Source organism: Bactrocera oleae, chromosome 5, assembly GCF_042242935.1.
Source record: "Bactrocera oleae isolate idBacOlea1 chromosome 5, idBacOlea1, whole genome shotgun sequence".
In the NCBI taxonomy this organism is placed as follows: Eukaryota; Metazoa; Arthropoda; class Insecta; order Diptera; family Tephritidae; genus Bactrocera; species Bactrocera oleae.
In genome coordinates this window covers 35,603,586-35,628,376 of record NC_091539.1, presented here as the reverse complement: position 1 = coordinate 35,628,376, position 24,791 = coordinate 35,603,586, and the positions used below count along the sequence as shown (strand labels likewise).

At 33.3% G+C, this 24,791-nt stretch overlaps 2 protein-coding genes across 5 annotated transcripts in view; one reads left to right on the top strand and one right to left on the bottom strand.

Moving 5' to 3' along the window:
• Positions 1-2,586: 2,586 nt before the first annotated feature.
• LOC106615748 (UPF0729 protein GD16342) lies at positions 2,587-3,307 on the bottom strand. Its single transcript, XM_014232079.3, has one exon. The coding sequence runs from the start codon at positions 3,147-3,149 to the stop codon at positions 2,853-2,855; it is 297 nt and encodes a 98-aa protein (XP_014087554.2). The 5' UTR covers positions 3,150-3,307; the 3' UTR covers positions 2,587-2,852.
• Positions 3,308-3,591: 284 nt separating this feature from the next.
• Positions 3,592-24,791, top strand: part of Rip11 (Rab11 interacting protein) — a 42,742-nt gene continuing 21,542 nt past the window's right edge. Inside the window, exons 1-2 of one of the 4 annotated variants that reach the window (XM_014232085.3) lie at positions 3,592-3,692; positions 3,784-4,090. In XM_014232085.3, the coding sequence (XP_014087560.2) occupies positions 4,060-4,090 (31 nt within the window). In that variant the 5' untranslated portion in view covers positions 3,592-3,692; positions 3,784-4,059. The remainder of the gene's footprint in view (positions 3,693-3,783; positions 4,091-24,791) is intronic. The other 3 variants (XR_001330651.3, XR_001330654.3, XR_001330653.3) reach the window with 3 other exon arrangements.

Sequence of the window (24,791 nt, the reverse complement as noted above, 5' to 3'; positions counted from 1 at the left end):
TGTTTTATAATGCGTATGCATTTAATATAGATCATGTAAAATAGTGCTTTGCAAAGTATAATTTAAGTTTTCTGTAGCAGTAGTTATAACGAATTAAGTAATTAAGCGAAAATCTTTAAAAAGACATTAATAAAACATTACATATTTTTATAAAATAAAAAATTTTAATTTTTTTGATTTGGTTATATATGTAGCTCTTTATTATGGTATACCCTGAACAGAGTATACAAACATCCATAAGTAAACATTGGAGACCATATAAAAAATATATATACATATATGAATAGCTGAGTCGATTTAGCCACGTACGTTTGTCCGAACTTGTTCCTCAGTTTTTAAAATATCGATCTGAAGTTTTGAACACGTTCTTTTCTCCCCAAATTTCTGCTCATTTGTTTTCGTTGTTGTTTGTTGTAGCGGTTATCTAATCACCGTTTGGGTGGTGAGGTTCAGGTTGGTTGTCATCGAAGTCATCTAACGGTTGCTGTTGGACCATAGTGAGAAGAGTGTTAAATGAGCGGGATTCGATGGGCATGCAAAGAGGTGGTTATTGTCATGTGAAGACTCTTTGCATGCTGGATAATTAGGAGTTTAACCTGCTACAGTATCCAGAACGAAGTTACGCAAGGGTCACTCTAGATTCCCGTGGCAGCTCGAGCTCTTCGTCTGCAATGGGTGGTGAATTGACTCCAAGTACCCCGTTTACTGAAGGATTTAATGGCTCCAATGTGAATGGCGGTCAGTGCGTGTCTGAAGTTAGTTTCCTCCGAAGTCTGTCGACTCAGCAGAAACTGCTTAAAGAGAAGCTCGTTGTGTTCCTTAACCGGAAGCATAATGGCCTCGCTGTGTAAGTGTTCGACCGGAGGCATCAAGAAGCATTCCGTGATAGTCTGGAGTGGCCTTGTTTGTTGCCAACAACGCTTCTTTGTCTTTTTCCCATGAGCTACCGGCTAGCGACGTGAGAATTTTGGCAGGCTGTCAAATGTGACGCCTAAAATCTTAGGATTAATGACAGTCGGATTTTTAATGCCATCGACTGTAATGTTGAGATCCAGTGTGTACTCCTTCGTCCAGTTCGTGTATATGATCGATGTGAATTTAATGGGGAAGAGTGTTAAGCTAAATGCACCACCCTGTAGGACCCCCTGTTTAATTCTTCTTAGTTTAGAGTTTTAACCTCGAAACAGTACCGATGATTGCCGACCGCTCAAGTAGTTCATACTCCATCCCTTCGAGCCTAGGTGCTTCAGTATCAACTTGTTTATTCCATCTGGCACAATGGTCTTTGATGATTTTGCCATCTTGATGACACTTCGAACCTTCGAACCGAAGAAAGTAAGTGGCGCACAATCTCTTGGCATTTTGCGCAACCCTCGGGTAACACATCGTTTGGCCTTGTTTGTCGAAGGATGCAATGTGAACTGCCGGCTAAAATAGCTCCCGCACTTCTTCGCGTCCGTGGTGGCAAGGCTAACGCATTTTTTATTTTATTCTTTTGACTTGGATATAAAGGGTTCCCAATATGAGTGATATGATTAAAAATAAAAAAAACACACACTCATTGTAAAGGAAATGCAAATGTTTTTTATTTAATTTGAAGAACAATCGATACAACTAAATTTTGAATATAACATCATTGCAATTGCCTCCATAACTTCTTTTGTAGGGACGAATTCGATGAACCCAATTTTCGAGTACTTTTTCCACTAAATCAAGTCGTATGTCAGGAATAGCACGTTCAATATTGACTTCTAAAGCATGCAGAAAGTCTACCAATGACTTCAAGTAACCACGCAAAAAGTAATCCAATGGTGTTAAATCACATCTTCTTGGAGGTCATTCAAGGTGACACTTCTTGAAATTATTAAATCTCCAAACTTTTCTCGCAATAATTCGGTTGTTGCACGTGCTGTTGGGCACCTAGCCCCGTCTTGTTGGAACCAGATGTTGTCAAGATCAACTTCCTCCAATTGGGGATAATAAATTGTAAACGTTACTGAATACAATGAAAAAAAATTATCGATCACGACATCTTAAAAATGGCCAAAACGACACTTAGAAATCATATCATCCCTATTGGAAAACCCGATATGTTATAGCCTTTTATTATACCCTGATACCCTGTTCTGCATTAACTGCATGTGTCGGAACTACCGATATCAGATCATTATAGCAAAAAGTTGCAATACAAACTGAACGACCAAACTCAAGATCTTGTATGGAAAACAATTTTCTATAACGAGATATCTACACGAAATTTCGTAGACTATTATCCAAAGCATCACTATAATTTCCGAATATTTTGTTTCGATCGGACCATTATAGCATATGGCCGCCATTCAAACTGACTGACTGAACGTTAACGTTTTTTCTTCATTTTATCCAAGAAAAATATATTTTCTTATAAAATTGGAATAATTTTTGCATACAAATAGGCGCTGTGTAATAATGAACCAATTTTGGGTAAGGTGATTAACCTTCGCTTGCGCGACCTTTAGCCGTTCGTAGTAGAATGATACGCATTAAAACGTGTTTAAGCACCAATTCCCCCAATTTTTGTTATCGCAACTAAACAAAAGCACAGTATTTTAAATTAAATTTAAATATCAGCTTTATTTACAATAAATTTTTTAAGCTATAGTAATACAGTTATTTAAAATGCAAAACAAAAAAATTCACTTGGCACGCAGCTGTGCAAAAAATTTACCAATCCCAGTGTGCCTTTGATTATTTAGTAATCATAAATTGCCTTCATTGTGACCAGCCCTAAGTCTATGCATCTTTTATTAGTCATTATGTTTTAAAATATGTGTTACATACAGATATTCATGTATGCTAATTGCACTAGTATTTCAGTTTTCTTTCTTTACATCTGGCCCACTGGAGCTGAAGTCCACAGCGTCCTTCACAACAGCTGACTTTTCACTTCCGTCATTAGCTAAAGTTTTGTTTTTAGACCCAGTGAGTGGACAGGCGCCGCCTTTGCATTCGAATGGAAATTCAGGTGTATTTTTGATTACATTGCCCTGGGCATCCTTTTTCTCCCAAGGATTCCAATAACGCTGTATAATTGGTAGTACAATTGGTTGAATAAATTTGTGCCAGATGTACAGCAGCACAGGAATGATGAAGCACGGTACGCAGACCATTTCCGTGATTTGTATTTATAACGGATAAAATTTGTACAAATTTTTCTTTACTCAAATGAAAAAACAATACTTGCAATACAAAATTTTTAGAATTTTCTTAGTCAGAATAACAAAAGTCGTAAATTTTAATTCAGATAATCAAAACAAATAAAGAGATGACATTTAGCTCAATAACTTTTTTTGAAGTCGCACTTTCCCGGCAGACGTCGCAATACACTCTGTGTTGTAGTTTAATTCAACCACAATAATATCATTGATAATATATACAGAGAATGTAGATTTTATAATCTCTGACATATATATATATATATATATATATTGTGAATTTTTATTTTTTTTAAACCGTTGAACTTTACCAACTTCACCCATGAGAATTATTTATTTTATATGGTTTCAAAGATAAGTTTAAATGCATCACTGCGGGATTGTACTCGTTACTTTTATTCGTTAGAAACTCTTTGGTGAACAGCTGTCACTCGTTTTTTGCGATTTGGCCCGTACGGTTGTTATTTCCAGTTATTTTACTTAGCTCTTAAAATACAGGTAATATTGGTATTGTGTTTTTAGAAAATAATCGGGTTAAGTGATTGTTTTTATTTGTTCAGTAATTTAATATATTTTTAATGTGTCGTAGGTATAAAATAACCAAAAAAATATCAATATCCTCCGCAGTGTTAAGGTGATTGTAAAACGCGAGTGCAGTGAAGTGTTGTTGTGATGTTGGTGGTGAAGCTAACAAAAAGATTTTAAGGCAAAGGGTAAAATCCAACAAAAAAGAAGAATTGTGCAAAAACGCAATATCATCTAACTGGCTAATTAAAATAGATTATTCTTATTGGAAATAAAAAGGTGAAAATTGGGAAAAAGGTTAATTTTCAGATTGGAGTGACGCCGTAATTGGAAATTTAAAATGTGGAGCCCAACGCACATACAAGTTACTGGTAAGTCAATATGCACCTTAATAATAAATTGTTTCATTACTTAAGAATCTATTTCGGTGTACAATTTATACTTACTAACTTAAAATAATATAGCTATATCGCACTATATACAATTTAATGTAAAAAGTGATTGGAGAAAAACATATACTTATGTTAATATAATGTGTGAACAAGAAAAAGAAATTGTAGGCTTTTTGAAGCATCAACTGCACCCATTTATTGTGTTAGGCATAATTCGTGATTTTGCTTCAGCGCATTATTGGCATAGCTAACTGCGTCAGTGGCCGACTCCCATTCATTGTTTACAGCAATGCCACTTGCTGACGGAATTGTGAGCAGCCACTTTCTTTGTATACCATATATTTATACACACATATATACAGACATGCACTGGAAGCAAAAGCTGCTACAACAGCACTTCTCTAATATGTGGTTTGATTAGCAGGGAACTGGTTTTCAGAAAACCATAGCTGTGCAGTTATTGAGTTTCAAAGTTTCATAAAGACAAAGCTCACAGTACAAGGCAAAATCATATTAAAAATGGAGTGTAATTTTTATTTTTTGAAGAATGATAGCGACATTGTTTTTGCTACAACACCGTGCAAATATTTAAATAGTTAATGGTAGAGCGACTACGCCATACAAACTGCAACTTGGTTCAAAAGCCTTTGAATGGCAGTGACCGGTGCGGTTAATATTCAACTTAGTACGCCCGGTCAATTTCATCTTAAATTTCATACTTTATTAATGCTCTCCATGATAATGCTTTTTACAATGAGCCATCGCAAAATGAGTGCGAGCTTAAATATTTTTCGTTTTGTTTTTTCTCAACTAGTGTATGGATTAAACAGGCGCGTTTCTGTTAAGATTGAGGACTCGTAAATTGAACTCTTGTAACATGTAAACAAATGTTTGTAGTCATCAGATTGTTTGGCTTTTATGTGTCACTTTCTACATTGTGCCATTGTTCTCGAAAAATTAATTTGTGGTAGCAGTTGTGCATACATATGTACATATTTACAATTTAAATTGCTTTGATTTACCCCGCTACACCTCACATCACCACGCTATAGTGCTCGGAGTGTAATTGCCTCCTCCAACGCCATAAAAACATCATTATTTGCCAAAGTGCTCCTCATTCACCACCTGCTTTCCTCTATGCATACAAATGTATAGCTATGTGCTGTTTAGTTGTACCAACAATACTTGTGATGTCACGTGATGATGACTGTTATTTGTGTTCTCTGCTGCTTATTGCAGATTTCACTTAATTTGGCATGCAAGTGCTGACTTTGTCTGAATTTGTATATATAGATTTATTTACGTGCAAAATTCCACTGAACATAAAATTAAATATGACGGAAAGAAAAACAGAGATTTATTTATTTAAAAACAGTTCACTTGTTTAACAAAATCGTATTGGAACTTTAGTTTTAACCACGTGTACAAAGTTGTGGGCGGAAATTGGTTTTTGAGAGGTAATATCTTTTTACATTCAACGATTCTAATCTTAGGAAAATTATAAAACATTGATAAGAAACTTCAAATGTTTTGCTGGAAACCACAATCTGTCATATGCTTTTTTACTTTTATCGTTATCATCAAAATGTGAAAGTGCGACAGCACATTGCTGGCATTGAACGCAACTTGCACCGAACAATATAAATGTATAACTTTACAAATAGCAGCGCTTTTAAAAAAGGAAACTTTTTTCTTTTTTTTATATCCATAACCATGAAAAAAATATGCCGATGACACTTCAAAATCGCCAGGTATACTCTACCTGTAAATTTGGTGAATCCTAGACGTAGTGAGATCTGAATTTGTTTCGCCTGGGAAGTTAATATTTTGATACTTTCTAAAGGATATATTTGGACTATCCAGCAATGAACTTAAAAATAAGTTTGATATAAGTTCCCACATCCAGAAAAGGATTTAATAAGTTAATCGAATGACATTCCTCTACAATTATTCATTCAGAAGAAATTCAGTGCAAATTGCCTATGGACAACTAATCTCTGCCAAAGCTGCTATTGTCTTATACTTTATAATACACTTTGTTTACTTAGGCTTTTCACAAATGTAAAATAAAAACCCAGTAAAATTAAAAAATTCTCAAGAGATAAGATATGAATTCCAGCCTTAAAACAAATTGTTGTGGCAGAAAAAAAAAATGCTTAATCATGTACATATGTATGTATTGTGAGGAGATTTTTTTGAATTGTTGGAGAAACGTAACTGTTTTAGTTTAGAAATTAAGATGTCATAAAGTATTAGTCATTTTCACTGCTGATAAGATTCCAACTCGGTTAAAAAATTCAACCACATTGCCTGTTGCATGAGTAATGAACACTTCGAAAGGGAGTAGAAATTGTTCAAATGCAAGAGTGGATTAGTGTGCTTGTAAATGTAATATACATATCATCTGATCAAATTTTACCCGGATTTACAAAGAAGTATCAAAGTCAAAATATGCTCCTGAATCACTACAAGCATACCAATGTTTAATCCAATTTTACATACACATACATTCCTTCAGCGAATTTTGGTTTGTTCGGTTTCGGCTCATTTTTGCAGTGCCATTCGGTAGATTATTGAACAGTTTCGACGTCGTATTCATAAAACCCACGTTTCGCTACTAGTAATGGATTCAGGATTTAGGTGTTTTGGTACGAGTCTAGCATTGACACGCTTCTTACCAAAAACATTAACCATATCCTCAGCTAGCTCTCTGATGCCAACCGGACAAGTTTCACGCTCTGTTTCTTTAACTTTTTCGATGTTATCGTCATTATCAGAGCCAGGTTTTCGATGACTCGCATTAGCCAAGTTTTCGATGACTTCCCGATCTTCACTGAATACTTGCATTCGTGATAACGTAGACTCCCAAAACCGTTTTGCAACATTTTCAACGATCCCGTAGCCGTACATCCATTGGAAACACCAAACTTCAGGCAAGCTCATTGTTCAATTTTTTTTCTATGGTAAAAATTGTCAGACAATGCTTTCGCGTCATGAAATAAAAAGCTGCCAAACAAACACTAATTGACATGTGGATATCAAACTTCACAGGAAAATAAAAAAGTGGTTGTACCAATCTTGGAAACAAATTGGTATATATAAGAATTGTGATTTTTTCTTTTAAAAATTGTACCCACATATTGCTTAAGTATACATTCATATCTGTGTTGTATATACAAGTACATAAGTAAATATGCCAGTTTATAAATCAAGAATTGCCTTTGTCTTCAAGTATTGTTAAATTGGTCAGTGTAGTTGTTGTCAATATTTAAACAAGTGATTTATTTTCATGTGAAAATCAAACAAATTTGACTGCAAGAAGCTGTTCATTGTTCACGATTTGTTGTATGCTGTTTATTTTCCGCTTGAAATGTGTATAAAACAAGAAATCGTTACTTCGGTTGCCAGAAGCTATAATACACTTCACAGGTGCATTCCTTATAGCATAAAAGGGTGTAAAAAAATCCTTATCTTGATTTTGGTCGGCCTGTTTGCATGCCAGCTATCCATATGCTATAGTAATTCGATCTAAGCAATTTGTGCGGAGATTGCATCATTGTCTTCAACAATCATTCGCCCTTAATTTGTGAAGATATCTTGTCCAATAAAAAAAAAGCTTTCAATGCAAGAACTTGATTCGAATAGATCAGTTTGTATGGGAGCTACATATATGCTATAGTTGTCCAATAGCGGCAGTTCTGTCAAATGAACAACTTCTTGGGGAAAAAAGGATATGTGCAAAATTTCAGTTCGATCCTCAAAAACTGAGGAACTAATACATAGTAGTATATGCACACAGCCAAACAGACAGGCGGCATGGCTAAATCGACTTAGCTTGTCACGCTGATTATTTACATACATATATGTCTGTATTTATATTTTATACTTGTAGGGTCTCCGACGTTTCCTTCTGGGTGTTACAAATTCCGTGGCAAACTTAATATACCCTGTTCGGGGTATAATGAAGCGAAGCTGTATGATATATGTACATATTTTAATAAAACAATGCCGTTTTTATCAACAATTATTTTGAGCTCAACTCAAGCCCCGGTAATAAGCTTAACCGAAGTAATTCAAGTTCATTATTATTCATTTGTATTCGCTATTTATTACTTACAGTGATACGGCCCTTTGTTAATTACTACTTAATTTTATTTTTTTGTTTTGCAAATAACGCAAGAACAGTTGTATTAAAATAGTAGTGTAATCAACTCTTTGTTGAAACTATGGCGATGAACTTGATGAATCAGTACTTTTGTTATATTGTTTACACTGATTGTCATATGTTATGCATTGCTGTTTCATTTAATAAGAAAGTTAATTGTATTGAGGAACGTTTTTACTTTGAAAATTTAATTTCATTGCTTATATTGTATTTGAATGCTGATTAAGTATATGAAAAGTATTTGCATTTTTTTAAATCACAAATTTTATGATAATGATCTCATCTCAAACATACCATTAAACCATATATTTTATTTGAACTTTATTACCACAGAATGTGTTTACGTAACAGTTATTAAACGAATATATAGAAGACTTGATTTCTGGTTGAAAAATTGTTTTAAATCAAAGAAAAACATTAACTTCGGCTGCACCGATGATATAATACCCTTCTTAGATTTCTTATAGCATCAAATTTTATAAAATGATCTTTATCTGGATTTTGATCGTGCAGTTTGTATGGCAGCTATATGCTATAATGGTCCAATATTGGCGGTTCCGACAAATGAGCAGCTTCTTGGTAAGAAAAAGACGTGTTCAAAATTGCAGATCTAGAAACTGTAAATGATAGCCTGATGCCATTACAATCACTCTAGACAGTAAACGACTATTGTAATGGCGCTTTAAATACCCAATCTTCGCCAATTAAGCAGAAAAAAAATAACTGTAAAATTAAGCTTCGAAAAATGTTTGCTCGTAAAATAATAGCCATACTTATTCATGTACACATACATACATGCATACATACGGCCATCTTGTATAATAACATCAGCTTTACACGTTCACCATTGACCTGTGCGCACGCGTTCTCGTTTCAATGTTTGCTACTGCATCTCATAGCTTCTTGTTGTTGCTGCTCTTTGCATTTCACACATTTCTTTAATTTATTTTAGTTCGTGCGCGCCGCTATTGGTAACTGATTTATTCTGTTGACCTATTTCTGTAAAAAAAACTAACTTTTTACATCATGTGCGTTTCAACGGCTTCTTTGGTCGCTATTCGCTTGAAAACGAAGAAAGTGTATGTTCTTTTTGAAAGTTTTTAAGTATGGCGCTTTTTTGTTGCATGTTGTTTTTCTCAATAAATAGTTTTAATGCTTGAAAAGAATGGAGATGGCGTAAATGGTTGGATGTCAATGAACTTTTAAATGTCAAAAACGTGCCTTCGTTCATTTGTATTTTGGACAGATGTCATAAGTTGGCATATTGCATTAGCAATGGCAATTTGTAGTGCCAGTTTTTTTGTGTTGCAGAATGAATATATTACGGTGATGTATTGTAGATTGCATAAATTTAGAATTTGTATCATGAAAATTTATTCCACTGTGTTATGAATTTTGTGTTACATTTACTTTTTTCCTGACGTATTAAGATTAGTTCATTCACACCATTCTTCACAAATCTCTTATCAACGATCCAATTCTCAAGAATCAGCTAAGTACTAATGCGAAGTCCTAAGTTTAAAGTTATAGGTCAGTGTATAATTTCGCCAACTAAGGCTTCTTTTATTTCATTTATTTCAAGCCAAAGTAGTTTATGTCCAATTAGGGATTTCTTCATAATTTTCCGATTGGTTTTTTAAACTTCTTACTTTGAGCATATACAAGGTGTGGTATAAAAATAACCGAAGCCTTTGGATATAGAAAAAAATACATATTATATAATATTATCTTTGAAAGTTATTATTTATCAATACAACGTTTGGGACGATCAACCAGCGTATGCCACGAAGTTTGTAACACCTAGAAGGAAACCTCGGAAACCCTATAAAATATGACGAGCTGAGTAGATTTAGCCATGTTCGTCTGTTTGTGTATACGCGAACTGGTCTCTCAGATTTTCAAATATCGATCTGAAGGTTTGCACACGTTCTTTTCTCTCCGAGAAGCTGCTCATTTGTCAGAACCGCCGATATCAGACCACTATAACATATAGCTGCCAAACAAACTGACCGATCGGAATCAAATGCTTGTATGGAAACCTTTTTCATTTGACAAGATATCTTCACGAAATTCGGCATGGGTTATTGTCTAAGGCAATAGTGATCAGAGCAGGTTTTGTAAGGAATATTTTCTTGCTTAATATAGCTATTAAATCCTCTAGAACAATTTATACCCATAGACAGCAGATTTTAAGGCAATCCAGTTGTTTTTGTTTTTATTGATATGTATACTCGGCTATGTGTCTAATGGAAATTGATGTTTCGAAGAAAATAATAGTTAAAGTTCTAATTATTGTACTCTGTCCAAAAGACCGCCCTTTATCTGATAAAATGACTTCAGTTTGTTTTGACTACCAAGAATTCCGTAGTAGCAATAAAACAGCTGTCAAGTAACTGTAAGTTAATTTGTAGTCGCTTGCTTATTCACTATTACTCTCTTATTCTACTCTTTCTAGACAAGTTCTAGATGCTTGAAATACTTATGTATGAGAGTATAAGAAAAATTCCATCATCACTAAACACGATTTGCCGAGGCATGCACTGAATGACTACGTAGATATTGACGTGATTACTTTCCTCATTTCTTCGGAAAGTTCCCCATACAAAAAACAGTAGTTTTTCTTGTTTCTCAAAGTGCAAATAAACATTGATTCAAATGCAAGCAGTTCGCATTTCATTTACCGTTTTTGTGTTTATTAACAATCGATGCACAGTTGTCTTTAAACAACCAGTGGCTTTACCGAACACCTCAGTGTCCATCAATATGAAAACGATGCGCTTGACTAAAGTCATATGCTATTACCGCATACTGTTAGATAGCGCTTAGCTGACCAGCCCACCAGCTACTGTTTACGGTGCTCATTTCAGTAAGTGTAAAATTTCCGCATTGCCAGCACTTGGTAATGTTTGCTTGTGTTTTTGTTTTTTGCTTTTCTGCTGTCTGCTTTTTCAGATCCTACAAATTTGCTACAAATTTGAATTGCTTAATGGCCCCTCGCGCTATGGTTTCACATTATACCCAAGTACTTAGGAAAAGAAGGCTGAAGAAAGAAAACTTGAAATATGTTTAGCTTTCGTTAATATTTCTGTAAGCAAATTTGTTGCCTTTCTGTTAGCCCGCCCAGATTTTGTTTACATTGTGTGTGGGCTATTGGCCTCTGTGCTTTATTTTTAGCAAATACATATTTGTTTAGTATCATTTATTTTTCTAATTTTCAGTTGAAGTGCTCTTCAAGATTTTGTTTATATATCGGATAGCTTTTGTATTGGAATTGTCTTTGAATTTTGTATGTAAAGTGAGATCAGCACCGCAGAGAAAAATAAGGAAAATTATTCATATATAGTAGAATATATTTGCTTCTAAAACAATTTTAGACATTATTATACAAGATATATTTGGTTATAACTTTTGAAATAAAAAATTGAAAAGTTACAGCAGAAAGAGGTTGTTTTTATCGAACAAATCTTGCATTATTATTGATCACTTGGATCGTAAGATTCTAACATTGATCGTATTGAATCGTTGCGTTTTTCATAACTTTGTTCAGTACTTTTTGTGGTATGGCTATAGTATTACAAATGTTTGTTTCGCATTCCTCAGTTGTCCGAGGATTGTTGACATATGCTTTGCTGTTCAAATAACTTCACACAGACATGCCAGAGAAAGTCAAATCTGGATATCTGGTTGATCAGTGTATGCCAGCTCTTTTGGACATCACACATTCCGGACATACTTCCATTTTGATTCATCATTCTTTGGTATAAATTTTCTGAAAAAATGCGTTTATTATAATCTTTTTTTAAGGCATTTTACTCAATAAATAAATATAAATAATGTGCATTTATTGAATGTAATTTACTTTCCTAATTGGCGATATATTTTGAAAAATGTTTGATTGGATCTCGTATCTTCTTTTTCTGATTTCAAATCCAAAACACAAAAATTTTTTTGTGATAATATTTACGCTTTAGAGTGGCTCTTAAAATCGACAATATAACATATCAACAGTTTCGAAGAAATTTTCCTCACCGACTCTGAAAAGACGATTCGAGAAAAAAGCGTTAAAAGTTATGTCAGATGATTACACTAAGTTACACAATACGCCGATATCTCTGAAACTACAATATTTGAAAATCAACTTCAGATTTTCGGAGAATATTTTCAAATATATGTGTACATTCGGTACACATAAATCGATTTTTTCAAATTCACATGGGGTTATTAAGGGGTATGTATTCGAAATTTTCTAGAATACTTTCATCTTCAATTGTGATATGGGACCCAAATTACTCTATGATAGATAATAATGTAACAAAGGCTTGTAGGTTTAGTCAACCTATTTCCCCAATAATTGTTAGTAGTGCATTACTATATTTATTTAATTAAACCTAGCAACATGTTTTGGTATTGAAACAAATACAGGGAAGTGAATTAATATAATATTTATTCAGTAATTTCAAGTCATAGATATTGGCGAAAAGTTCGTTAAAACCTTATTGTTTATTGCACTAACACCCTGTACTTAGATAAAAAATTTATTAGTATTTTCAAGGAACTGACGCTGATTTTAAAGTTTTTATTTTACATGTTTTTTTTTCATTCCTTTGGGGCATTAACATAAAAGATTTTATTTTGCATACCCTGAATCATCATATTTATAAGCTTTATCATTTTGAGCAACACTTGCTACTCTACAGCTCTACTTCGCATTATTTTTATTGTCAATTCCAAAGAATGCAACAACAGTAACAACGTTTCGCACATTAGCTACAATAACCACGTTTTTTTTCACAAGCAAATATTACTGCGGTTAAAATTTTATCGAAATCTTTTCAACTTCACATAGTCGTGCTGCCTTCTGAATTGTATAAGTATGAGCGTATTTGGGGTATGACTAACCTAAAGCTTTGTTGCCAAACTAACTTACAATACTTTGTTAAATTGTTTGAAAAAATATTGAAACATATATTTCAAGTACAAATTTCAAGACCTGTGTGAATAATTTCAAAATTTAATAGTTGCATATATAAAATTTTTAAAATATATATCAATATATTCGAAAATATTTAACGGAGAACTTCATTTATTTAAAGCACATTATGTATATATGTCAAATTTTTTATAACTATAATAAATAAAATAATGATATTAATCAATTAACTATTTACCATTTTAATAGAATCATATGTTGTTAAAATTTTTATACTCTCGCAACCTGTTGCTACAGAGTATAATAGTTTTGTTCACCTAACGGTTGTTTGTATCACCTAAAACTAATCGAGTTAGATATAGGGTTATGTATATATAAATGATCAGGATGAAGAGACGAGTTGAAATCCGGGTGACTGTCTGTCCGTCCGTCTGTCTGTCTGTCTGTGCGAAATTGAGATATCTTTATGAAATTTGGTACACTTGTTTCTTGGTACCGTAAGACGGTTGGTATTGCAGATAGGCCTAATCGGACCACTGACACGCCCACAAAACGCCATTAATCAAAATCAAATAAATTGCTATAACTAAGCTCCACAATAAGATACAAGACAGTTATTTAGTACACATGATCACATTAAAGAGGGGCATCTGCAGTTAAAATTGTTTTTTGAAAGTGGGCGTGGTCCCGCCCCCTAATAGATTTAATGTGCATATCTCCTAAACACCAAAAGCTACAATAACAAAATTCACTGCCAGCAAATGTTTTTAGCACCTCTATCGAGCTGAAATCGCTTGACAACCCCGCAAACTCCCCATATAACGGTACTGTTAAAACTACTAAAAGCGCGATAAACCAAGCACTAAATACGCCAGAAACATTAATTTTTATCTCTGGGATGGTATGAGATGACTTTATAGGGACCGCGTTCAAAATTAGATATTGGGCGTGGCACCGCCCACTTTAAGGTGAAAACCGATATCTTGGGATCTGCTTAGCTGATTTCAACCAAACTCGGTACATAACGTTCTTTTCATATTTCTATGTTATATTGCGAAAATGGGCTAAATCGGACTACAACCACGCCTAATTCCCATACAACACCATTTTGAATTCCATCTGATTTTTTCACTTTCCACTATGTAAATAAAGCAACAATGATTGTATCGGCGTAAAATTTTGCGTGAATAATACGTTGAAAGTATGCCACCTTGTGACCAAAAATTATCCAAATTGAACCAAAACTGTTCAAGCCCCTAGGTACTGAATATGTGAACCTCAGTGCCTATAGTAGACTTTTTACCGAAAATATCGGTGAATCCACAAAGACATCTCGAACGAGTATACCATTTGACTTTGCGAGAGTATAAAATGATCGGTTACATCCCGGGAGGGCTAAGCTTCCTTAGTTGTTTTCTATTATTTTTTTTTAAATTAAAAATAGTTTTTTGTTTTTAGTTCTAAGTCATACCCTTTCATAATTATGTGAATTTTATTGAGCATGCTTAGATTACAATGCAAAGTTTTGCAACAGCAGTTACCTTGAGGACTGACAATATTTTGGGTTCTACTCTTTTTCTCAACGATTTTCTCTTTATTTTTAATACACAATTTTGTTTTTGATTTGAGGTGTGAATAATAGAATTAGTGAGAAAAGCATTTCGTGAGCGGAACAACAACTCCAACTAAAAATTCCATAAACCAAATATGAAAATTGTATCTACAAAAAGCAACAACAAATACAAAAATGGCATTGATATTATTAGTAGTTGGCAAAAACCATTAAAATGTGTACTTATGTGTAACGATAACAAAAAAATAAATATATCACTTCGCTTAACCCTTTCACTAATGTAATATAAGCAGTGGGTTTAAAAAAAATTAATAAATTTTTTTTGTGTAGACATAATGTCTTGTTGTAAATAATCTGTTTAGTGTCCTTGAAATGGAAGATATGTGCTGGGATAATAGGTCCCATTGCGTTATTTATATCGTGCTAAATGGGACTAAATATCCCATCAGTAGTAATTATTCTAAAATAAGAAAAAAAAATGTTTTATCTTTAACTCTGTTTTTTTTTATATTTTATTTATGATACAATTCACAACCTCCTCTATATAATAAAGCTTAGATGCCCGTTGCGGTTGCTCAGGAAAATTCAAATAAAGTTTTGACATTAAATTTGTTAACGATTTTGTGCTATTGCACTATTTATAAACTTGTTTCCCATGAATTCTGATTGACTATTTTCATATGATTATTGTACAACAGCGGCATAATATAATATGAATTATGAATATGACTTAAACCATACAATTGAGATATATTATTTCGATTCGAAAAAAAAACATATATGTATTTGGAACATTTGGTTGCTCACGTACCACGAACTTTATAAAAACACATGCTCATGAATAGATGTTTCTGGCAACTAATTGCTATAAAAAATGACGAGAAACAGAAGATTATTGTAGCTACTAACCTTTTTCTACTCAAATAGAGCGCAAACTGAATTTTTGTCGAGTTTATAAATTTCTGCTGAAATGCATTACCTCATGGTAGTGAAAGGGTTAATATTATATATACATACATACATTCATATGTAAGTAAAGCATTCGCATTCCATTGCCCATTTGTAGTTAGTCAAGTGTTTAGTAAGCGCGCCGGCGTATTTACTGCTTTGCTAATGCTAATGAGAATGTGTGCAGGTATTTTTTGTGCTAACATACATACATATATACATACATATGTACTTACAAATTCAGACTTATTTGTTCATACAAAAATATATTCGATTTTGCTTTTCTTTGTTTATTTCTTGTTGTTTTTGTTTTGGTTTTCGCTTTCGCTTCTTTACTGCCCGTTTTTTTTTTTGTAGTTTTCTTAGACGGCTTTTACATTGGGACTCTTTTGACCCTCATTTTTTTCAAATTCTCTTTTGGTGTCGCTCACACGGGCAAAAATAGTCCAGCAACTCGAGTCTAGTTTTTCTGCATTCCTTTTCACAAAATTTTCGTAAATATTTGTGCGGTTCAACTACTAATATTTTCAAGGCCAAATTTATAACAGGAATTTCCTAATCTTTAAGTATTAAAAATTCATAATTTCTTTACTCCATAATCTATATCTTAATTTTCTCCTTCTTAACAATTTTTCAAAATATTTCTATTATTCTATGCATACATATTTGCATATAACATACAAAAAATAGATAACAGAATTCAAATTTGTGAACGAATTCATTTGAAACTCAGCGCTCTTGCAACCGTTCAAAGAATTTGAAAGTGAAAAGGAATGCTGAAAAGGGTAGCAGTGAGCTGTTACGAACAAGAACACAAAGCGTGCGATCCGAACACGAGTGGCACGGTCCCTTCGTCTTTCCTCGTCGTCCCCTCGCCCACAATAAACCGGTTTGGGTTACAAAAGAGTCCCAATGTAAAAGCACACTTACAGGCTTTCGGCCTTGAGCCTTCGGCCTTATAGGCCTTGAGTGAATGCTAATTTTTTAAGCAAATCCAGCGGGCACAATAAAGGTGTAAGCATTTTTGCGCCTCCACCTTAACGCTTGAATTGTCACATTATTGATTCTCAATTTCCATAACAATTCCATAAACTTTGGGGCGCGCTTAAGGGGTCTCTATGTACTCATATGCCAGTATTTGTTTATGTGGTTTTGCGAATAATTGCCGTGCCTTCAGCGCATTCACCTACTGTAGAGTTTCAATTAGAAATTATTACTTAAGTAAAAAATTTGATGTTTTAACGCGCTGACAACGACTCAATCAAAGAAATTGCATCATCACTGATCGTGCAAACGCGTCAACTGCAAACACAAAATAATTTCTAATAATGAAATCTTTTTTTATTTATACTCATATATGGTATGTAATGTTGTAATTTATAGCGTTTTGCTAGAAGCGCGTCCGACAAGTCATCCGAGTTCTGTTCGAATGCGTCAGCCTTACCAAATGAGTAGACAAGCAACAACGAGAAATTCGCTGTCAATATTACTTCAGTTATTATGTACTCACCGAACTGCGCTAACAACTTGTTCAAATATGTGAACCCGGTTTTTTAATCATTATTTCACATTTGCTTTTTGTAGCTTATTTATCGCCACTCCCATTTTTTGCTTAAATGTTACACAGCGTCAACACATGTGCGCTTTCTGCTCACTTTGCTTATCTCAATTGCAGATTAATTTTGTTTTATTTGTTGTTCTTTTCATTTACCTTGTCCACCGGCTGAATTTTCAACCTAAATTTCCACTTATAAAATGGCAACTTGCCGCGCCACACCGAGTCGAGCAATGATGCAATGTATCAGCGATTCCACTTGTTGTCAAGCTTACTCTTCTCTGCGCTCCCCTACTCTAGGCTTTTCATTACATTTTGGCTTATTGCCATGTGCTTCTGTGATATTGACCACATGTAGCCGATTAACCGGTGCTGATTTGTTGCTTTGATGCTCCGATCTGCTGCATTGCCTTAAATTATTTTGTTTATTCCTTACTCTGCTGATCATCAGCATTGAAAGTGTGCATTTATGCGAAACAGTTACGTTTCATTTGCTCCCCCAGCGTTGCTGCATCGCTGCTGCCTACGCGCCTCTTTATTTTATTCACGTTCGAATAATCATTATATTTCCAGATAATTGTGTTTATGCGAAATTCACAACCTCACTGTTATTGATTTTTTGGTTTGATATTTTCGAGCCCGTCGTATTCAACCTGTACAGTATTGTACCTGTATTTTGTACTGTTTCTTGGGTTTTTGCAGAATGGTTAAGTGTATAATAATTTTTTAAAAAACAATTTATAATTGATATATAAACTTAGTTTGAGAAAAGGCGTTTGCTGGAAATGCCTCATTTCCACACTTGCCTGTTGTTGACTTCCCTAAAAGTACTGGGCGGTGACACGGCCTACCTCGATTAATAATAATCGCTTCACTTCATCGCTATTTTACCCTATCCTCTATTATTGTAGTTCATTCAGGTTTATGAGTAAGTGCGAAATTCGGAATAAGTTTGTATCCTCTATAGAAGTTCGATACAATACTTAACTGCCTCTGTCTTCTGCTTCTTGATTTGCTTTAGTATATCTAATTCTTTTGAAAATCGCCAAAAAAAAAACTTCGAAACAATTCCGTAAAGCCAGGGTTTCACGGCTTCAAAAAATAAAAAAAAAATTGTCAAGTTGATCCGAGTTATAGTTTTGAAGATACAGCCTTGAAAAGTTGCGCGCTCGAGGTTAGCTATATAGTCACTTAAAACTTTAAACACGTTTTCTTCGAAAATGTATTTTTAGGTTGTCAAGATTTCTCACAAACAACTCAACCGATCTTAATGAAATTTTACACAAGCTTTCGAAAAATAATTTACAAGGTCTTGAACGAAGGCTTTTTTTGTACAATTGCAATCATTTTAAAAAGGAAAAAACGTCGATTAATGTTCACCAAAATGCTCCTTTTTTCGAAAAAACGTCTGCCAAAAATACAATTTTAACTTTTTTTGTTTTTCCGTCGTCCAATACCTAGTTTATGGTCTTAATTAAGACATTTGATGATCTTGTAAGAAGTTCTACTGGCAACGCGGAGGTACCTATTTTCGAGGGAATACCGAAAATGGCCTATTTTTCACATAAACTTTGTAAATTATGTATCTTTGAAATAATAAAAACTTTGAATAGAATATTAAACTTTTTATATGAACCAAAAAAATTATTGAAAATAGGCCGTTTTGGCTCAAGGAAATCCCTGTAACGCCTTGAAAAAGAGAAGCATATTTATTCAGTACGGTGTTAGACACCAATAAAGGGCTAACGAGAGCAAGTAAATGCATATACCGCTGAAGTGTTCTTTTGCACACTTTTCGATTTTACGGTTAACAGCTGTTTAACTAGCACATCAAACCTTGCGATAAAAGTTTTACAAATATAAATTAATTTATTGTTTTACATTTATTAATAGTGTGGATTTATTTAAAAAATTGTTATTTCTTGCCAATATATTTATTAAAATGGCGTGGGTTTAAATTCTAATTTAAATAAACAAATTGAATGATTTTAGTTATTTTTGTGCCTTATTTAATATATTTAAATTATTAATTCAATCAATTTAGGCATTGCGATGCAATGACTTAATTTATTAATTATAAAAATGATTATTCTTTTAATTTAAGATCGATTATGGAGCTCAATTAAACGATTCTTCACTTTGGAAAAAAAATCGGAATCGATTATCGATTGCTTAGAAAATATTTATTTCCATCCTTATCAATATCGAAAAATTTGACACTTCTATTCGATTTGTTTCTGTTATTCGCATAGAAACTCCTCGTTGGTCTACAAAACGAGTACATTGCGAAATAGGTCAGAATGTTGTCGTTATCTGAAACCGCTCCCACAAGTTTCCATTTCCTCATGATGTTTATTCGTTATGAAATTTCAAGCGATCCCCAAAGCGTTATACCATACACTTAAATTCAGATCATATGCTTAAATATATTTATTTATGTCTGCGAAGTCACACGTTTAATATGATAAATGAAGTAAGCATACAAGATGCCATAATGCGAATTTAAAACGCAAAATAAAATTTGTAATTGAGTCCACATGGTGCCATTAGCTATACAAGTATATCGCAGAACTGCCTGCTCTGTTGTGCTGTTGGCACCTAACTGCTAAAAAAAAAATAATTATTTTAAACTTCACATATCATTCTAATCTCAGTAAAAGCAGGGCAAGTCAATTTGAAACGAAACTTAAAAAAAAAACCTCCCATTAACTAGTTGCACCGAAGCTATAATACCCTTATGTTAGTAACAAAATTTACCGACGTCTTTTAGCAACCGTTTACCGGGGTACCACGATCTGAGTATTATTATTATTTTGATTTTTTTATTAAAAAAAAATTTTTAGAAAAAATCAAATATTCAAATATTAATAGTCAGTGACAATTAAAAAAAAAGGAAACAAATAACAACGTAGAATAAAAAAATATAAAAAAATGAACTGATTTGAGAGCTTAAAATGGAATATTGAATTTTTTTAAGCTATTCACACAAATACACTGCCGTGGGTACCCGGTTACTAACATAAGGGTTAAGATATTAAGAAGTTTTGGGTCCTAATGAAAATAAATACTTTACTAAGTAAATACTGAGGCCACTAAGTGGTCAATATTTCTTCGTATATGAAAATTTTGTGCTCCTTAAAATTATTCTCCGAAAAAAGCATTTTCTCCGAAGGAGTAACACTCTGCCTTGTACGGATATCCACTACTGAACCTTAGCAGAACTTTGGGTAATACTTACACCTTAAGATTTGTGAGCACAAACTAATCAAGTAACAAGGAATCTATTCTCCCTATAGTTAAATTATAGGTTTTCTGTCTGGAGCATAGTGCCTCAATGGTTCATGTTATTCGTTGAATATCGATAGAAAATTTTCAAATGAGGAATCTATAACCAAAATAGGTTTAATCTGCCATAGACTAGAATCAAGAAGTCACAGTTGCGAGTGCTCTAGCATGATTGTCTGGCAAGTCCAGTTGTCAATGTCAAAGTAAACCGCAGCAACAAATAATATAAACGACACACTTGTATTGCCCAACAACTCCATTTACTTTGGAAAAACACGCTCTGCTTGCTCCGGTTGCTAAAAGACGTCGGTAAAGTTTGTAACTATGTATATAAATTTCGTAAGGAATATAATCACAAAGTCAATCTACATGTGATCTGAAAATCACTTTTTGCCAATAGTAGATCTCTCCAAAAATAATTTTGCCAAACAGTTCTCTTTAGGTTGGAATTCACCTTATGTGAACTTTGTTGCATTCATATATATATATATAAATGAACTTTGTTGCCGCTGGTAACATTACAGCTCGCAGCCAATTGCTTGTTTGTTTTTATTCCTAATGCTTTTACGAAAACGTTGCTACTGTTTCAGCCTGCTATTACAATTGAATTGGCGGCTCTCGAATTGCAACAATCGTGTAAAACAGAAATGCCTTCACGCATAAGGACGTTGCACGTTGCTGTTGGTGTTGCCGTTGTTGCGGTTGTGGCACACTTGAAGCACTCATTAAGTGTTATTTGTTGTTGTGGTTTTGTTCAGTTGTCTGTCTAGTTTTTGTCTTTTATTGTAACTTGCTTTGTTAGAGTTGTGTCTCCATATGAAAATGAAGATTTCTTTTTCTTATTTTTCCCATTTGCAAACAATTGCGAAAATGCGTATAAATAAAGTTGCACATTTGTACGTGTATTTCTGTAGCTGCAGTCTGAATGTTGGGGTCAATGCATTTGTTGCTTCGCTGGAATTTCCTTCACATCAAAACGCACTAGTATTTTTATGAGGAAAGTCTGAATAGTAGTTGAACAGTGCAAAGAAATAATATTTTTTGAGTTTGATTTAAATTTCCCATACTGAATCGAGGCAATTGAACTTCCTACACGAAACATTTTAATCCGCTTTTTCAATGTCATTCTGCTTGTGGATTACATTCACATTATAAGTCACATTCCGAAATTACATGTAGCCAGGTATTACTCTTTCAAGTTTACTTAGATTATATTAACATTAGCTAAAATGAGAAAATAATTATATTAAATTTATATGGTATGGATCGATGGACGACTAAACCGCATTTGTTACAAGAAAAAACGTTAAATTCGGTTGCACCGAAGCTATAATACCCTTTCTATATATAAAAGATTCTTTACACGAACTTTGATCGGTCAGTTTGTATGGCAGCTATATGCTGTAGTCATTCTATCTCAACTTGGAGATTGTACTGCTGCCTTAGGCTATAACCAGTGCCAAATTTCGTGAAGATATCTTGTTAAATGAAAACATTTTTCATACAAGTACTTGATTCCGATTGTTCAGTTTATATAGCAGCTATATGCTATGATATTACAAACTTCGTGGCAAACTTAATATACCCTGTTGAGGGTATAAAAATCGGTAAACAATTTGATACAATATTTGCTTTCTACTAAAACTCAAAAAATATAACTATTCCGAAAAGCACAGCTTTGACTATCTCATTTCGTCTACTACCAGTTTATCTTCCTTTTCCAATAGGTTTCATCGTTCTAGGTTTTTCGTTTCAAAAATTATCGATCCTGGTATAATATGCATATTTATACCCTGAACAGGGTATATTAAGTTTGCCACGACGTTTGTAACACCCAGAAGAAAACGTCGAGGACCTTATAAAAAATATATATAAATGATCAGCATGATGAGCTGAGTTGATTAATCCATGTCCGTCTGTCCGTCCGTCCGTCCGTCCGTCCGTCTGTATATATGCAAACTAGTCTCTCAGTTCTTAAGCTATCGATCTGAAATTTTGTACCTGTCCTTTTCTCACTAAGAAGCTGCTCATTTGTTGGAACGGCCGATATCAGACTACTATAGTCTTCACGAAAGTTATTTTCTAAAGTAACAATGTAATTCCCGAAGAAATTGTTTTGATCGGATGACTGTAGCCTATAGCTGCCATACAAACTGAATGATCGGAATCAAGTGCTTGTATTGAAAACTCTGTTATTTGACGAAGTATCTTCACGAAATTAGGCATGAGTTCTTTTTTGAGGCAACAACGTAATCTCCGAAAACCTTGAACAGATCGGATTAATGTAACATATAGCTGCTATACAAACTGAACGATCGGAGTAAAGTGCTTGCATGAAAAACTTTTTCATTTCACGAGGTATCTTGACGAAATTTGGCATGAGTTATTTTTTAAGGCAAGAATAAAATCTCCGAAAAAATTGTTTAGATCGGATCGCTATGTCATACTGCTATCATATAAACTGCACGATCATAGTAAAGTGCTTGCATGGGAAAAAATTTTATTTTTTATTGCCGATTCAGGAAATTAGATCTGAATCAGTTATTGTAAGAAACCATTTTATCTGTGAAGGGTATTATAGCTTTGGTGCAACAGAAGCTAACGTTTTTTCTTGTTTTCCATTGTATTGTATTATGTAATTATACTCTTCGCATATACATGATATTTTATTAAATTAATTTCTCTCATTTAATTATTATTAAATAAACGCTGATACTTTTCTTTTTCAAATGGCAATCATAATTGGTTTATCCACTTTTGAACCAGTTTTCTTTATTCCGATATTTATTTTTTAAAACATACATTGCATGGAGACTGCTCTCTTTAATTGACGCTATTTTTTATTATCTTCTATTTCGTTTTGCAAATTTATTTAATTTTCGTATTGATCATTGTCAATTCCACTGCCCTTGCCATTGATTTTTAAATGAAGGTCAATCAAGAGGCATAATACGACTTAATTACTTATTTCTTTATTTCTTATACCGTTTATATACTCTATATATATAAAATTTCCGTAATAAGGTGTTCACGCGTCATGAAATATTTATTTTAGCAAACCATTTCCTTAAATTCAATATTTGTTTGTGCAGTTGGTAGTTTAAAACATCGCATGTGGCTGCTTTTCGTTCACAAAATGTGATGGTCAACAAAAGTTCCTAATTATCTTATATCATATTAAGTGTTCTCCCTGCGATATCTTCATACATGTTAACTGACTCTAAACTATTTAATTCCAATCAGAACAAGATGTAAATAAATAATTAGATAAATTTGTACTTATAAACTTTTATGGTCCTACCTCCCATTTTATTTATTTTTTGTTTTATTTTTTAAATCAAAATTCTGTATAAAATATGTAGACAAATTTTTTTTTACATCGGTCCAATAGTGTATCTTTAAATTAATTTGAGTTTCACGGTAGTCGTGACTTGCTGTCCAATCGGGTGCTGGGTAAGATAATCGCCGGCTTTTCATTCTTCCAAGCTTTATTACTCATATCTTTATGGAGGTCACAATATGAAAAAAATTCTTTTGTTTAAATCAAATGAGAAGAACCAAACAGCTATGGGTGATGAAAACAATGGTCAAATTGTGGATCTGACCTCCAGCGATTTTTCTCTCTGCAAGAAATATTCGATGAGAAGAAATTTAGCGACGATAAAAGGTAATTGTCGAGGTGAATTTTGATGTAAAAAAGAAATTTAACAAACATTTTGAAAGATATATTGAATTACATATAATTCAAAGTTGGCAGTAATCGATCACCAATAATTCTTAATATATGTAGGTATGTATTTCAATTTGGCATTGTAAATTTTGTCTGTTTAATCTTCATATAGTCGTTTACCTAAATATCATAATAATCGATTTTACTGGTACTAAAGTTACTTTCAACTAGAGAAACTCTTTTTTTCTTCACAAATATATGGTATGTTAGCTGATTTTATTAAAGTGATCTTTAATTATATCAATCATAAAGGTGGTTTGCTTTAAAATCGCATCCGATAAGTAAATTAAGTATTTATTATTAAATTTTCGCATAAAAATAAATTTTAACCTCTACTTTGTGTTGTTGCAAACATTTTTCGGCATTAATTATGCCAAAACTCACCAACGCTCATCAGCAATAAATCTTGACAATATCTTCATTTGGAAACACAAAAATGTCTATTATTTATATTTCGAAACAGCGTCACATTTTCTCTTTTAAATGACGTGATT